Consider the following 18,001-nt stretch of genomic DNA (forward strand, 5'->3'; position numbering starts at 1 on the left):
CATGGAAACCACATGTATACCTTGCACCAGGATGATTCTTAACATGCAGACTCTTCACACCCCTATATATTAGTGACCCAATATTGTAGCAATGTGCGGATTACTTGCATTACACTCCTTTAAATTACTTCAGACCAGGCAAGAGGCAAAGTTTGTACCATTTTGCACTTTATTTAGTAAAGTGTTCAAAGTCTAGCAAAAGAACAGTCCTTTTTCCTAAGTCCCTACCAGGGGCAAACTGACCATTTGGGCAGTGCCCAAAGGCCCGGGGCCGTAGTGGGAGGCTCACTGGGCACAGTTCACTAAGCTGAATCTTACCGCATCCGAGTATGTGGTAGGATACTGCATAGCCAGGGACGGACTGACCATTTGGAAACTCGGGCACTGCCTGAGGGCCCGGGGTCAGTAGGGGGCCCCATGAGATACCCCTGATACCTTTTTCATAGGCTTTTTTGAGTTTGGGCAAGGACACAAGGGCCCCATGATCCCCTATTGGCCGGGGGCCCCATGAGTTGTCAATCCGCCCCTGTGCATAGCATTTAAAAAAAAAAAGTTTGAATTCACCAAAAAAACACTACTAAAATACCACATGTAGTATGCAGTATTTTAGTAGTGAAAACCAATGCAGAGGTCATGTTTCAGCTGTCAGCAGGGTTCCCCACTGACAGCTGCATGTGAAAGAATTGCCAGCAATTAAAGCAAAAATTTAAGAAACAGCGTGGGGTCCCCCCTCCATCCATATTCAGCCCTTTGGGTCTGGTATGGATTTTGAGGGGAACCCCCAGGCAATTTTTTTTTTTATTTTGGCATGGGGGGGTCCCCTTAAAATCCATACCAGACCCTTATCTGAGCATGCAGCCCAGCAGGTCAGGAATGGGGATGGGGGGATGAGCAAGCGCCCCCCTCATGAACCATACCAGGCCACGTGCCCTCAACATGGGGGGGTGCTTTGGGTCAGAGGGTATCCCCCCCCAAAGCACCTTGTCGCCATGTTGATGGGAACAAGGGCCTCTTCCTCACAACCTTGGCTGGTGGTTGTGGGGGTCTGTGGGTGGGCGGCTTATTGGAATCTGGAAGAAAAAAAGGCTCCGCCTCAAACCGTCAAGCCAGCAGAGCAGTCAGATGGCCGGGAGCCAGTTTCGGGAGAAGACCTGGTTTTCTTTTTTTTCGGCAGCGGTGGGCATCGTGATTGACGTTGGATCTACTTCGGGGGACATTATTTTTTCTTTTAATAAAGGACTTGTCAAAGAATGTCTCCTGTCTTTTTTCACACTACACTTTTTTTTGTGACTGTTTTTCACTAGTTTTGCATTTGGCTAGGGTCAATGCCACTACTGGTAGCACGAGGCAATACCTGGACCCTACAGAGGTTACACAGGCAGTCTAACTCCTGCAGGATGGCACATCAATACGTGCCATTGCCAGAAGGTTTGCTGTGTCTCCCAGCACAGTCTCAAGAGCATGGAGGAGATTCCAGGAGACAGGCAGTTACTCTAGGAGAGTTGGACAGGGTCATAAAAGGTCCTTAACCCATCAGCAGGACCGGTATCTACTCCTTTGTGCAATGAGGAACAGGATGAACACTGCCAGAGCCCTACAAAATTAATGCTGCCTATAACATCATTCATCATGACCTTTATGGTGGTGGGTCAGTGATGGTTTGGGGAGGTATATCCATGGAGGGATGCACAGACCTCTACAGGCTAGACCAGGGGTGGGCAAACTTTTTGACTTGAGGGCCGCAATGGGTTCATATATTGGACCCGGGGGCCGGACCAAGAGTAGATGAATGATGTGTATGTGTCATCCATAGTAAGTATAGTAATATTCCCCCATAGTAAGCATAGTAATTAATCCCCCATAGTAATTAATCCCCCATATAGTAATTCATCCCCCATATAGTAATTCGTCCCCCATATAGTAATTCGTCCCCCATATAGTAATTCGTCCCCCATAGTAATTCATCCCCCCTATAGTAATTCATCCCCCATAGTAATTCATCCCCCATAGTAATTCATCCCCCATATAGTAATTCATCCCCCATATTAATTCATCCCCCATATTAATTCATCCCCCATATAGTAATTCATCCCCCATATAGTAAGTCCTCCATATAGTAATTCATTCCCCATATAGTAAGTCCTCCATATAGTAATTCATTCCCCATATAGTAAGTCCCCCATATAGTAATTCATTCCCCATATAGTAAGTCCTCCATATAGTAATTCATTCCCCATATAGTAAGTCCCCCATATAGTAATTCATTCCCCATATAGTAAGTCCTCCATATAGTAATTAATTCCCCATATAGTAAGTCCCCCATATAGTAATTCATTCCCCATATAGTAAGTCCTCCATATAGTAATTAATTCCCCATATAGTAAGTCCCCCATATAGTAATTCATCCCCCATATAGTAAGTCCTCCATATAGTAATTCATTCCCCATATAGTAAGTCCCCCATATAGTAATTCATTCCCCATATAGTAAGTCCTCCATATAGTAATTAATTCCCCATATAGTAAGTCCCCCATATAGTAATTCATTCCCCATATAGTAAGTCCCCCCTATAGTAATTCATCCCCCATATAGTAAGTCCCCCATATAGTAAGTCCCCCCCCTGTGTCAATTCACTTACCTTTGGTCCGCGCGTTCCTCTCGTATTCCCGCGCCGTTCTGGTCTTCAGGGAGGACTGTGAGAGGAGTTTGTCACGCTGCCCCGCCTACATCCTGGCTGCCCCGCCTACATCCTGACAGCTGCAGAGTCCTGACGTCCGAGAGGAGGGAGGGGGGCGGCCATCCGAGAGGGGGGGCGGCCATCCGAGAGGAGAGGAGGGGAGAGGAGGGAGGGGAGCGGGCGCCCGGCACACAGGAGAGCCGCATCTAAATTTGTAAAGAGCCGCGGCTTGCCGACCACTGGCCTTGCGGGAGCCTAGCTCCGCAGGCCGGATTAAAAGGTCCGCCGGGCCGTATACGGCCCGCGGGCCGTATACGGCCCGCGGGCCGTAGTTTGCCCATTGCTGGGCTAGACAATGGCACCCTGACAGCCATTAGTTATCAGGATGAAATCCTTGGACCCATTGTCAGACCCTACGCTGGTGCAGTGGGTCCTGGGATCCTCCTGGTGCATGACAATGCCTTACCTCATGTGGTGAGAGTATGCAGGCAGTTCCTGGAGGATGAAGGAATTGATACCAGTGAATGGCCCCCACGCTCGCCTAACCTAAATCCAATAGAACACCTCTGGGATATCATGTTTCATTCCATCCGACTCCACAAGGTTGCACCTCAGACTGTCCAGGAGCTCAGTGATGCCCTGGTCCAGATCTGGGAGGAAATACCCCAGGACACACATCCATCGTCTCATTAGGAGCATGCCCCGATGTCAGCCATGCATACAAGTACGTGGGGGCCATACAAACTACTGAGTACCATTTTGAGTTGCTGCAATGAAATTTCAGCAAAATGGACTAGCCTGCTGCATCATTCTTTCACTGTGATTTTAGGGGTGTCTTTGAATTCCATCTTCTGCAGGTTGATCATTTTCATTTCCATCAAACGATGGGGCATCCTTATGTTCCTAACACAATACCCAGTCTATATCAGTATAGATATCCAGCATGAGATTTGTTCCCATTGAGATATGTGTTTTCAAAGTATTCCTTTCATTTTTTGAGCAGTGTATTCTCAAATCAGAAGGATTTTATATTTTCGGACGCTAGTCCAACCCACCAAGAGGAATGGCATGAGCTTTCTGGACAATATCTACTGGAGTCATGTGCATCCAAATGAATGAAATTCACATCCATTCATTATCCAAATTATCAAACGAATTAGAACATGGAATTTGTTTCCGCTGTGGACCTGGGCTACTATCGCATCATGTGACGTCATCTGAAAGAAACAAATGCATCTGTTGGTTGCGTTATTTCTATTTTTGGATTTGTTGCCATTTGTTTCTGTATTCATTTAGAGATTCTTATTAGAGATGAGCGAATCGAACCAGGCGAACCGGAATTCGAGTCGAATTTCAGGAAATATTCGATTCGCGGCGAAACCGAAATTTTGCCTACTTCGGGTGCGCGAATCGAACATTTCCCGATCAGCCGGCAAAAGTGTCCCTGCAGTGAGCTCCGCTATTTCTGACAGTTCTCTGACAGAAGGAACACATGTTTAGCGGTTGAAACATTGTATCTATTAGTTTACATTTAGGATACAGATGTTTCAACCACTGTTCATGTGAAGAAGCTGTGAGAGAACTGTCAGAAATAGAGGAACTCTGCACATACACTTTTTGCCGGCTTGGAATTATTCTTCTTTTCATCCTACTTCTTCTTCTTCTTCATCTTCATCCTCAGAAGAAGAGGATGAGGATGAGGATGAAGAAGAAGAAGAAGAAGTAGGATGAAAAGAAGAATAATTCCAAGCCGGCAAAAAGTGTATGTGCAGAGTTCCTCTATTTCTGACAGTTCTCTCACAGCTTCTTCACATGTACAGCGGTTGAAACATCTGTATCCTAAATGGAAACTAATAGATACAATTTGTATCTATTAGTTTCCATTTAGGATACAGATGTTTCAACCGCTGTACATGTGAAGAAGCTGTGAGAGAACTGTCAGAAATAGAGGAACTCTGCACATACACTTTTTGCCGGCTTGGAATTATTCTTCTTTTCATCCTACTTCTTCTTCTTCTTCTTCATCCTCATCCTCATCCTCTTCTTCTGAGGATGAGGATGAGGATGAAGAAGAAGAAGAAGCAGTAGGATGAAAATAAGAATAATTCCAAGCCGGCAAAAAGTGTATGTGCAGAGTTCCTCTATTCTGCAGATACACTTAGAGGAGCTCTGCACATACACTTTTTGCCTGTTTGGAATTAATCTTATTTTCATTCTACTTCTTCTTCTTCTTCTTTATCCTCATCCTCAGAAGAAGAAGAAGAGGATGAAGAAGAAGAAGAAGAAGTAGGATGAAAATAAGAATAATTGCAAGCCGGCAAAAAGTGTATGTGCAGAGTTCCTCTATTCTGCAGATACACTTAGAGGAGCTCTGCACATACACTTTTTGCCGGCTTGGAATTAATCTTATTTTCATCCTACTTCTTCTTCTTCTTCTTCTTCATCCTCATCCTCATCCTCAGAAGAAGAAGAAGAGGATGAGGATGAGGATGAAGAAGAAGAAGAAGAAGAAGAAGAAGTAGGATGAAAATAAGAATAATTCCAAGCCGGCAAAAAGTGTATGTGCAGAGCTCCTCTAAGTGTATCTGCAGAGCTCCTCTAAGTGTATCTGCAGAATAGAGGAACTCTGCACATACACTTTTTGCCGGAAACCGCTGTATGGAGGGAATGTCATGGAACTGTCAGAAATAGACTATTAATGACAGTTCTGGGACTGTCCTTCCATACAGCGGTTGAAACATTGTATGTATTTGTTTCCATAAATGGATCCATTTATGGAAACAAATACATACAATGTTTCAACCGCTGTATGGAAGGACAGTCCCAGAACTGTCATAAATAGTCTATTTCTGACAGTTCTATGACATTCCCTCCATACAGCGGTTGAAACAGCTGTATGGAGTGAATGTCCCAGAACTGTCAGAAATAGACTATTTATGACAGTTCTGGGACATTCACTCCATACAGCGGTTGAAACATTGTATCTATTTTTTTCCATAAATGACATTCTGCAGATACACTTAGAGGAGCGCTGCAGATACACTTTTTGCCGGCTTGGAATTATTCTTATTTTCATCCTACTTCTTCTTTTTCTTCTTATGAGGATGAGGATGAAGAAGAAGAAGTAGGATGAAAATAAGATTAATTCCAAGCCGGCAAAAAGTGTATCTGCAGCGCTCCTCTAAGTGTATTTGCAGAATGTCATTTATGGAAAAAAATAGATACAATGTTTCAACCGCTGTATGGAAGGACAGTCCCAGAACTGTCATAAATAGTCTATTTCCGACAGTTCTGGGACATTCACTCCATACAGCTGTTTCAACCGCTGTATGGAGGGAATGTCATAGAACTGTCAGAAATAGACTATTAATGACAGTTCTGGGACTGTCCTTCCATACAGCGGTTGAAACATTGTATGTATTTGTTTCCATAAATGGATCCATTTATGGAAACAAATACATACAATGTTTCAACCGCTGTATGGAAGGACAGTCCCAGAACTGTCATTAATAGTCTATTTCTGACAGTTCCATGACATTCCCTCCATACAGCGGTTGAAACAGCTGTATGGAGTGAATGTCCCAGAACTGTCAGAAATAGACAGAAACTGTCACAGAACTGTCCTTCTTCTCATCCTTCTCCTTCTTCTCATCCTTCTTCTCATCCTTCTTCTCATCCTTCTCCTTCTTCTCATCCTTCTCCTTCTTCTCATCCTTCTCCTTCTCCTCATCCTTCTCCTTCTTCTCATCCTTCTCCTTCTCCTTCTTCTCATCCTTCTCCTTCTCCTTCTTCTCATCCTTCTCCTTCTCCTTCTTCTCATCCTTCTCCTTCTCCTTCTTCTCATCCTTCTCCTTCTTCTCATCCTTCTCCTTCTCCTTCTTCTCATCCTTCTCCTTCTCCTTCTTCTCATCCTTCTCCTTCTCCATCTTCTCATCCTTCTCCTTCTTCTCATCCTTATCCTTCTCCTTCTTCTCATCCTTCTCCTTCTCCATCTTCTCATTCTTCTCCTTTTCCTTCTTCTCATCCTTCTCCTTCTGCTTCTCCTTCTCCTTCTCCTTCTTCTCATCCTTCTCCTTCTTCTCATCCTTCTCCTTCTTCTCATCCTTCTCCTTCTTCTCATCCTTCTCCTTCTTCTCATCCTTCTCCTTCTCCTTCTTCTCATCCTTCTCCTTCTCCTTCTTCTCATCCTTCTCCTTCTCCTTCTTCTCATCCTTCTCCTTCTCCTTCTTCTCATCCTTCTCCTTCTTCTCATCCTTCTCCTTCTCCTTCTTCTCATCCTTCTCCTTCTTCTCATCCTTCTCCTTCTTCTCATCCTTCTCCTTCTTCTCATCCTTCTCCTTCTTCTCATCCTTCTCCTTCTTCTCATCCTTCTCCTTCTTCTCATCCTTCTCCTTCTTCTCATCCTTCTCCTTCTTCTCATCCTTCTCCTTCTTCTCATCCTTCTCCTTCTTCTCATCCTTCTCCTTCTTCTCATCCTTCTCATCCTTCTCCTTCTTCTCATCCTTCTCATCCTTCTCCTTCTTCTCATCCTTCTCCTTCTCCTTCTTCTCATCCTTCTCCTTCTCCTTCTTCTCATCCTTCTCCTTCTCCTTCTTCTCATCCTTCTCCTTCTCCTTCTCCTTCTCTTTCCTCATCTCCAAGGGCATTTAAATTAAAGGTACAGTGTTCTGCACTAATTTAAAGGCTCTCTGAAGCCTAGAAACCCTTTTTATAAGTCATCTTCGTAGCGAAGAAATTCGCATCGAATCGAATTTCACACTGGAATTCGCCGAATCAGCCGAATCGAATTTTTGAGAAATTCGCTCATCTCTAATTCTTATACATCCAATCTCTGAAAATGAAATTTCTGCCTTAAAATCAAAATGTGACGAAATGACACACACGTCAAGGGATGAAGCGTGGTGGGATGTATGATCTATATCACGTGTTGGAGAACTGAATGTCGCTCACAGCCAGGTATTTGTAGAATGATGATGTGAGTGGGAGGAGTGATGACATGTAATGAAGAGTGAATACAAACACACTGATAGGAGACAGATGTTCTCACAACGTGGACGTGCCCCGAGTATATGTGACACGCCCCAAATGTATGTAACATGCCCTGAATATATGTGACACGCCCTGAGTCTATGTGACACGCCCCATGTCTGTGACACTCCCCGAATCTATGTGACGCCCCGAAACTATGTGGCACTCCGAGTCTGTGACACTCCGCAAATCTATGTGACACTCCCCGAGTCTATGTGACATGCCCCAAATCTATGTGACACGCCCCGAATCTATGCGACACGCCCCGAGTCCATGTGACACTCCCCGAGTCAATGTGACACTCCCCGAATCTATGTGACACGCCCCGAATCTATGTGACACGCCCCGAGTCCATGTTACACTCCCCGAGTCCATGTGACACTCCCCGAATCTATGTGACACGCCCCGAACCTATGTGACACTCCCCGAGTCTATGTGACACTCCCCGAGTCAATGTGACACACCTTGAATATATGTGACACGCGCGAGTCTATATGACACTGCCCGAGTCTATGCAACACGCCCCGAATCTATGCGACACGCCCTGAATCTATGTGACACTCCCCGACACTACGTGACACTCCCCGAATTTATGTGACACGCCCTGAATCTGTGACACGCCCCGAGTCTATGTGACACGCCTCGAGTCGATGTGACACACCTACTCCATTCCTCTATAAGGTTCACACTATAGAAACTCAGTCCAGATGTGTCCCGGATGCTTTATTGCATGCAAGTTTTTGGCGCGTTCCAGTGCATTTTTGAAGTGTATTTGCACGTTCCAGTGCATTTTTTATGCATTCCAGTTCATTTTTTCCCCTCTCTTTTTCTTCAATGTAAGTAGGGACATGTGCGTTCTGGTGCATTTTTGGTGCGTTCCAGTACAGTTCTGTGCATAAAAAATGCAGCATGTTCTACTTTTTTTTCTCCATCTGGAACGCACTGGAACTGCAAGCATTGATGTGAACTATGACATTGACAACCATACAGGGGCGGACTGACAACTCATGGGGCCCCTGGGCGATAGGGGATCATGGGGCCCCTGTGTCCTTGCCCAAACTCAAAAAAGCCTATGAAAAAGGTACCAGGGGCATCTTATGGGGCCCCCCTACTGACCCCGGGCCCTTGGGCAATGCCCGAGTTTCCAAATAGTCAGTCCGCCCCTGCAACCATATAACCTACTTTTTGTGCGTTTTGGATGTAGTGTGAACTGGTCCTGAGGCTAGGTTAAACCTATGCAGGCTGTGTATGATCAGTTTCTGCATCACGGTTTGCGTTGCAGTTTATTTGCACCTGGGTTTCTTATAGGTTTTTGATGCATTTTGCATTTTTTTTCATTGTTAAGATATTTCTTGTTGCTAGGCAGATTTAAAATGTAAAACGCATCAAAAACATGGCAAAAACCTCAATACATGCTTTTCTGCAGCGTTTCCCTTGAAGTCTATAGAACCACAAACACAGCTTTTTGCGTTCAAAAAAAGTTCCTGCCCATTTCCAAAAAACGCACAGGGTGAAAACGCGGACCTGTGAACGTGTCTCATAGGACTCATTGTGTAATGGACTGTACTGCATTTCTGCAAAACAATGGAGAAAACGCTTAGGCGTGAACCTGTATACTATCGGACTCTCCCAGCAGTCTCACTCCCCCCGCTAAACTTCTCTGATGGTGCGCCCCGCCCCCGTCCCGCACGGCCCCGCCTCCTTCTCCCACCCAGATCCATTCTATTCCTCCGCTCTCTGACAACTCTCGGCGGACGGTCACGTGGCGCGGCAATGCCCGGTCACATGACCGTGACGTCACCGGTTGGAACTAGTTGCTACGTACGGGCAAGATGTGGCTGAGACCGGAGGAGGTTCTGCTGAAGAACGCCTGGAAGCTGTGGGTGACCGAGACCTCCAACCCGTACTTCGTGCTGCAGAGGAGGCGGGGCTATGGGGAGGACGGAGGGGGGCTCACAGGTACAACATCTCCCCGATACACATCCACATCTGGCGGCTGCTGACGTGGTGACCGAGCTGGCCACATCTGGCAGGGCTGGCCGTCATCACTGAGCATGTCCTCATTTCATACAGCAACAACCATGGCTACGGTCATCCCAGTGTGCATTAGAGGGGCTGGGCATGGCCAGCTATGATCACCATGGAGGGTGACTGGCATTACCGCCCCCCCTTCTCTTCATACTGCTTACCTGGCTGTAGGTGCAGCAGCTGCAGAGCCACTGACCCACAACCAGGATGACAGGTCACTTACACCCCGGTCACATCAAGGCCCACTTTGATATCGTGCGACTTACAGTGAAGGTCGGGGGACTTGCGATTGGCAAGACTTCGGACACAGATGTCTATGCAAATCGCACCAAAAGTAGTGCCTGTAATACTTTAGAAATCTGCGGCTCCGACCAAGCTGGAACCACACCGATATGACCGCTGTAATTGCAGACAATAGGGTGCGACTTGGCATGTGATTTGAAGGTCGCATAGCATGCAAATCACATACCAATTTGCACCTGATGTGACCGGGGTATTAAAGTGTAACTCCGCTTTTGTTGGAAAAAATATATACAATGGTACACAAGTCATATTGTAGTTGAATGTCATTCAAAACGACCTTTCCTTTCCAATCTACAAGGCTGTCAGTTTCTGGAAAATGCAATGCGGCACAGGGTGCCCCCCCAGAAGTGTCATTTCCTGCTTGTCTGATTGGCTCACTGATTTACTCAGAAAATACAAGTTAGACTTTGGGCATCCCCTGCAACAAAAATGTCACAAAGATGCTCCCAATGGGCAATCGTGTCTAAAGGGATGCAGACCCTGCCAATTTCGTCATTAGAGCCCTGCAGGTGCAGCAGCTGGCTGATAATTATAAAATCACTCCCATCCTGATTCAGTCTGACATAAACAGCTATTTCTACAGAAGAGCAAAAGCTAGGAATCTGCAACAAAGTTTATTAAAATCCCTGCAATGTACATCGATCACCAAGATAGAAATTATTTTTTTCTCAACAAAAATGGAATTACTCTTTAACCACTTGTCCTCTTGAGGATTTACCCCCCTTCCTGACCAGGCTGTTTTTTTAGATAAGTCGTTTTGTTACTTTAACCGACAATTGCGCGGTCATGCAACACTACATAAATTATTATTATTATACCGGATTTATTTAGCGCCAACAGTTTGCTCAGCACTTTACATTATAGCGGGAGACAATACAGCAACAATACAGTTCAATACAAGAGGGATTTGAGGGCCCTGATTCTTGGAGCTTACAATCTAGGAGAATATGAAATTAAAAAATGAAACATATGTCCTTTTTTCCCACAAATGGAGTTTTCTTTTGGTGGTATTTGATAGCCTCTGCATTTTTAATTTTTTGTGCTTTAAACAAAAAAAAGGCAATTTTGAAAAAAAAAACAATATTGTTGACTTTTAGCTATTAACCACTTCCCGTCCGGCCCATGTACATAAACGGCCGGATGGGAGCAGTGCAGGAGCAGGTTGCTGTTCATAAACGGGGCCCGCATTTTCAGGTTGTGCGCGCTACCTGGGAACACCGATCACTGTACGGGACCTCTGTGTGAGGTCCCACTCGTGATCACTGATTGGCCAATCAGTGTTCACATGAATAATAGTAAGCAAGATGTCACTTGTGACATCATTGCTTACTACGTGTGAAATCTGTGAATGATTACAGAGATCACATGGTACAAGGCTATTCACAACAGCCTTCTACCATGTGACAAGCTGTGACCAATCACAGCTCTCACAGTATTTCTCAATGGCTGCAAGAATGCAGCCAGAGAGGAGAAATGATTGCTTTTACACCCATAAAAGCTGTAAAAGCAATCCGTGTAAAAAAAAAAAAAAAGTCTTCATCACCCCCTACAAGTAGTATAGTGTCACTATGGTGACACTGTACTGCTGAGGTGATGGTATGTTTAAGAAAAAAAAAAAGACAAATAATAAAAATGTAAAATAATTTTTTGGAAAAATTATAATTTGTGGTTACAAACTAATTTGGGTTATTTATTTTCTTAATAAAAAAGATAACTGAATACATTTTGGCCACGATTTATGAAGAAAGTTTATTTGCAAAATTTTAAAAGAAAAACACTTTTTTTTCAAAATGTTTGGACATTTTCATTTATATAGCTAAAAAAATAAAAATCCCAGTGGTGAATACCACCAAAATAAAATTTTTACTGGTTGAACACCTTACCATATCTATGCTAATATCCCCAAAAGGGAATGTCCTTCTCTGGGGGGGGGGGGTTAACCATTTGCCCTTATGAGGATTTACCCCCCTTCCTGACCAGGCCATTTTTTGCTTTATGGTTCTTCTGTGTTATTTTAACTGACAATTGCGTGGTCATGCAACGCTGCACCCAAATTAAATTTACATACATTTTTTTCCCACGAATAGAGCTTTCTTTCGGTGGTATTTCATCGCCTCTGTGGTTTTTATTTTTTGCGCTATAAAAAAAGACCTACAATTTTGAGAAAAAAATAATATTTTTTGCTATTAAACCTGCCCAGTAAAAAAAATTTCAAAAATCACATTTCGCCATCAATTTAGGACAAAATGTATTCTGCTACAGGTCTTTGCTAAAAAAAAAATCCCAATACATGTAAATTAATTGATTTACATGAAAGTTACAGCGTTTACAAATGGTGGTAGATACTGGAATTTAGTAAAAACAATTTTTACTAGTAATGGCGGCGATCAGCGACTTATAGCGAGACTGCAGGACTGCGGCAGGCATTCTGGCACTGGAGGGAACTGATTGGTGTCACTGACATCCTCAGTGACACCAGTACAGTGATCAGTGCTAAAAAAAAAAAAAAGCACTGGCACTGTACTAATGGCAGTGGGCAGGAAGGGGTTAACATGAGGGGCGATCACAGGGTTAACTGTGTGCTGGGAGTGTTTTACTAAGGGGTGGTGTCTTTGTGCTTCACTGTAAGAACACTGCTTTGGATGGCTGTGCTGCGGACAGCCTTCCAAAGCAGTGTGCCCGAGCTGACAGGAGAACTGTTAGTAGACAAAACAGTTCTCCTCGCCGTCGGAGATCCTCAGTAATCACCGGGTGCCAGCGAGTAATCACCAGCCGGGACCCAGTGATTGACCACCACGAATGGTGGGGTGGGTAGGTTGCATATATACGTGATTTTGCGCACCCTTGCCACCCTGTAGCAGTATTTCTGCTATAGGGCGGTTGGGAAGCAGTTAATAAACAGATATTTCTTTGGTTTTACCTGAACATATTGTCTGTGTATGATGCTTGAGGACTGGTGTTAGCTGTTGGTCTGTGAAAGGGTTTGGAAAGATCTGGGGTGGGACACTGTGTGGTGGAGGCACCCAGTTGGGGTGCAAAGTGGTCTGTCAAAATTCTAGCTTACACGCAGCTCTGTCCTCTGCACTCTTGCACCTCGTCCTGGCTCAGAGCACTTTCCTGAGACAAGCAATGGCAGGAACAATACAGAGGACAACACATTCCTCCCTCTCAGAGGCAAGACAAATCATACAAGGGGTGAGAGACCCCGACTTTCCCACACTTCTCTAATCTGTAGCAGTGATGTGGTATTATATCTTGGTTGAATCTGGTGCAGATCGCAGCACCAATAATCGTGAGTCTATATTTTAGAACATTTTTAATAAATTCAGGTTGTAACATTATTACATTATTGTTGATAGTTTGTTTTATTTTTAACCGAAGAGAGGAGAAAAGAGAAACGGAAAATTCTGCTAATACACAGTGCGGGAGATTCACTAAAACTGGAGCAGTCAGAATCTGGTGCAGCTGTGCTTGATAGCCAATCAGCTTCTAAGGCTGGCCATACACTACACAATTTTCTGTCCAATTTCTGCCCAATTTCCTTTAGATTTACCTTCAACTATGTAGCACAAGGGCCTGCCTAATTGGATACAACTGAAAGTGTTGTTTAGGTTTGAGCTCTTATTACATGTTTTTTCCTAAATCTAAAGCAAAATTCTCAAGAAAATTGTATAATGTATGTCCAGCCTTACTTCAGCTTTATCAGTTAACCTTTGACAATAAAACCTGGAAGCTGATTGGTTTATTTGCAGAGCGGCACCAGATTTTGCACTCCAGTTATAGTAAATCTCCCCCCATAGTGTCTGACCTGAAACTTTGATTTTACACAGATGTAGGGAGACTCCGCATGTGTTGTATTCACTGTAGGATGGCAAACATTTTATGTTGCATTTGTTTTGGGAAGATTGCTACTAATGTTGCAGCTGGACACATAATTGTTTACACACAAGAGAAAACTGTTTTAACCACTTGCCTTCCAGAGGATTTACCCCCCTTCCTGACCAGGCCATTTTTTTGGGATATGGAGCTGCTTTAACTGACAATTGTGCGGTCATGCAATGCTGCACCCAAATGAAATTTATGTCCTTTCTTCGCTCAAATGGATCTTTCTTTTGGTGGTATTTGATCACCTCTGCGGTTTTTATTTTTTGCGCTATAAACAAAAGAAGACTGACAATTTTGAAAGAAAAACAATATTTTTGACTTTTTGCTATAAAACCTATCCAGTAAAAAAATTTAAAAAATCAAATTTCATCATAAATGTAGGCCAAAATGTATTCTACATGCATTTGCTAAAATCCCAATATGTGTAAATTAATTGGTTTACATGAAAGTTATAGTGTCTACAAATGTCAGTGTATATATACTGAAATTTTTTTTAAACTAGTAATGGCGGCGATCAGCGACTTATAGCGGGACTGCGGCGGGCATTCTGACACTGGAAACCCAGTAACACCAGTACAGTGATCAGTGCTAATAAAAAGCTCTGACACTGGGCAGGAAGGGGTTAACATCTGGTGCGATCAAAGGGTTAACTATATGCTCATTTACTATGTGGCCTGTGTGTGTTTTACTATGTAAGCATGCTGGTTTGTATTGCTCTGTTATTCAAACCAATACAAAGCAGCATGGTGGTGCTGGCAGGGGAGAGATCTGTATTGTTTAGATACAGACCTTTCCCCTGTCAGTGTTCCTTGGGGATCACTGGGTGCCGGGGGGAATCTCCAGCTAGGATCCAGTGATTGACAGCTGTAGTCGCCAATGGCAGTGTGGGTAGGGTGGTGCGCACGCCCCCTGTGCGGAAATGCAAAAGCACGTGTATACATATATATATATAAATAATATGTGATTTTAGGCAGTCCTGTATCAGTAGTTCTGCTATAGGGAGGTCGGGAAGCGGGTAATGAAGATTTGTATGATGGTATATATGTATATGTGTTGGGTTTAGGGGGGTATCATTTTTGTTGCATGTTAAATTGATATGAAATAATATCCTTAGTCTCCAAAAATAATCCATACGCATCCACTACTTAATGGTTCTGTAATCTATTTTTCATGAAATGAGATCCCGAACATTTCTTTAAAGCGGAGTTGCCCCCCCAGCCAAAAAAAAGGGAAAAAGTCAGCAGCTACAAATTCTGTAGCTACTGACTTTTAGTATTAGAGCACCTATCTGACAAAACCAGGTACCTTGTTGAGTTAGAATATGTAAACCAAACATTTCATATTCCTGCTATGTGCCTGCTATATCATGTACTTGTATGAAAAAGTAACCTGTTCTCTTTGTATTGTTTCCTGTGTGTGAAATCCTTGGTGTTCTTGCCAGTCCCTCTAATTTCCTTTTAAAAACTGACCACAGTGGGCAGAAGAACACGCCATGGTCAGTTTTCTAGCTGTGCTGGAAATGATCAGACTTGTCCTGACATCACCCCCACCCCTGCACTGCCTTTCACTGGGAAGATCAGTATGCTGCTCTTTCTCCTTCCCCAGCATTTATGCAGCAATGAACAGGGAATGTGAAAAAAAACCAAAACATTACATACATTTTTATACACTTTGTTTTCCCTTTTTTATATCTATACACAATGTTTTGCCTTTCATTTCTATTTTAAACAGAATAGGTTGTTTTACAAGGTGAGAGTTTACTAGAAGAGACATTTCTTTTTTTTGAACTAGAATTTAGTGTCATTTTAAAGAATTTAGTGTCATTTTAACCCCTTCATGCCATTTCCTCCCATCTCTTTAAGGGGTTTCTGACGCTGGGAGGCGGTGTTTAGGGTCATGTGACCGCCATGATTGGCTGTTACGGCAGTCACTTAATTGTAAAGGTCCCAATCGCAAGGAGAGATTGGGACCTTTCTGAGGGACACCGACACGTGCTGGGAGCATGCAGGGGTGCGCTCTCAGCACAAGTTTGTTTGCAAATGGTACGCAAATATGTGGCCGCTTGGCATCAAGGCCCGGCTGCCACATATTTGCATACCATTTGCATACCATCGGCGTGAAGCGGTTAAGGAACAGGATTTTTTTTTTTTTTTTTATGTTTTGCGCTTTATATTGGAGAGGTTGAGTCAAGTTTTTCTTTATTTTATCTTTTCATTTTTGCGTACATTTGGGTGATATTATACGTCACAAAGTAGCGTTCAAAAGTTATGAAGATAGAGGAACAGTGTGGATTATTGTGAACATTCAAAGATATTCATTATTTATTTATTTCAGGTACTTATATAGTGCTGTCAATTTACGCAGCGCTATACATATATATATTGAACATTCACATCAGTCCCTAACCCTCAAGGAGCGTACAATCTAAGGTCCCTAACTTACATTCATACATACACATATTAGGGCCAATTTAGACAGGATCCAATTAACCTACCAGCATGTCTTTGGAGTGTGGGAGGAAACCGGAGTACCTGGAGGAAACCCACGCAAGCACAGGGAGAACATGCAAACTCCATGCAGGAGGCGCCATGGTTGGGAATTGAACCCATGACCCATTTGCTGCAAGGCCGACATGCTAACCACTAAGCCACTGTGCTGCCCACTCATTTTTGCGCTTGTTTATGATTACCGTATCACAAAATATTGAAAGGGGTGCATTTGATCTTTTCCCCGTCACAGCCGACACATGGGGGTGTTTTTATTTTCATTGTAAGACGGGTGGGTGGTTCATGTTTGGAGTACAGGCTGGCATGTGTTGTGTCTACAGAGATGCAGAAACAGTAGGGTTCTAGTGGAGCTTGGCAGACATGAAAAGACGGCGTGCCAGATTCGCTCTGCCATATTTTTTGCAATACAAATCTGACTCATTTGTACTAAATACCTCTCTGTCAGAGAACACATTTCTTTGCTGCCTTTACAATGCCAGTGATACCACTAAACTACCCTGAAAGACCTGGTTGTAAACATTGGTCAAATAACTGCTTTTCAAACTGCAGCACTTTGTAGTATTTTTCAGCTTTATATGCAGTATACACTTTTAGGAATAATGGGGTTGATTCAGTGTAGCATTTTTGATATGATTGTGGGTGTGCGGATATAGTCGGAAGCTGTGTGCCAAATTCATGAAACCCATGTGACATTTTCATTGTTTGTGTGTGCACCTCTGCACTCCAAAAAACTGGGAAAGCAGCACACTCAAAGGTGTCAGAATACATGAACACCATACATCTTCATGTTATACAAGGTAGTATGTAAACATTCTTCTCAGACTAATTTTGTAACACGCCAACAGATGGCAGCACAAGGCTGCAGGCACAGTCACATGGAGCATCGACCTTCATAAGTCAGTGTGGCAAAATACATAGTCCTATGTACATCAGGAGCTCTGCAACTGGTACAATTTTGACCACATGCATTACCACGTCTATTTCATCATGGACTTCAGAATCATCAGATTTTACCAGCTCCATTTTTTGGGAAAAATTATATAAACCTTACCCTGCCCTTTCTCATCCTAACTATTTAACACACACACACACACACACACACACTTTTTAAAAAGTTTTGTACATTCACATCAGTCATTAATCCACAAGGGGCATACAATCTAAGGTAAACTGCCCTAGGGTAAGAGTCTGCCATCATTACCTCTGTCTGCGCAGTCTCAGTGTTGTAGAAAGAAGGAAGTCTTTGCTTTCCTTTATGTGTACCCATGTATTTTCATGTGTCTTGCTGAAAATGAAACTGCTTTTTGTAGGGGATGTCAATAACTGGATTTCCAGCTCTGTACAGAACATCTGGGAAAAGCCATCAAGTTATATGTGCTTTTCTGGGGGAGTGTCATTTTTCTTAAAATGATAAAATTGTATTGTTAATAGCAGAAGAGATCATCTCATAGAGTAAATCAGTAAAAAGAAAATAAGCAATTAGCACAAAGTACAGGCATATTTCTCTGATTTCCAGGCAGTGCTGAGCTGAAAAGATATTTCGATTGGGTAAAAGGTTAGCACTTCTGCCTGGC

At 43.4% G+C, this 18,001-nt stretch overlaps 1 protein-coding gene across 1 annotated transcript in view; it reads left to right on the top strand.

The window, feature by feature from the left end:
• The first annotated feature begins 9,510 nt into the window (after positions 1-9,510).
• Positions 9,511-18,001, top strand: part of TBC1D8B (TBC1 domain family member 8B) — a 98,553-nt gene continuing 90,062 nt past the window's right edge. The window contains exon 1 of the mRNA XM_089684929.1: positions 9,511-9,663. Coding sequence (XP_089541055.1) covers positions 9,537-9,663 — 127 coding nt within the window. The 5' untranslated portion in view covers positions 9,511-9,536. The remainder of the gene's footprint in view (positions 9,664-18,001) is intronic.

The sequence above is a fragment of the Staurois parvus genome, unplaced genomic scaffold (genome assembly GCF_062004578.1).
Source record: "Staurois parvus isolate SC_StPar_1 unplaced genomic scaffold, SC_StPar_1.0 ptg000361l, whole genome shotgun sequence".
NCBI classification, from domain to species: Eukaryota; Metazoa; Chordata; class Amphibia; order Anura; family Ranidae; genus Staurois; species Staurois parvus.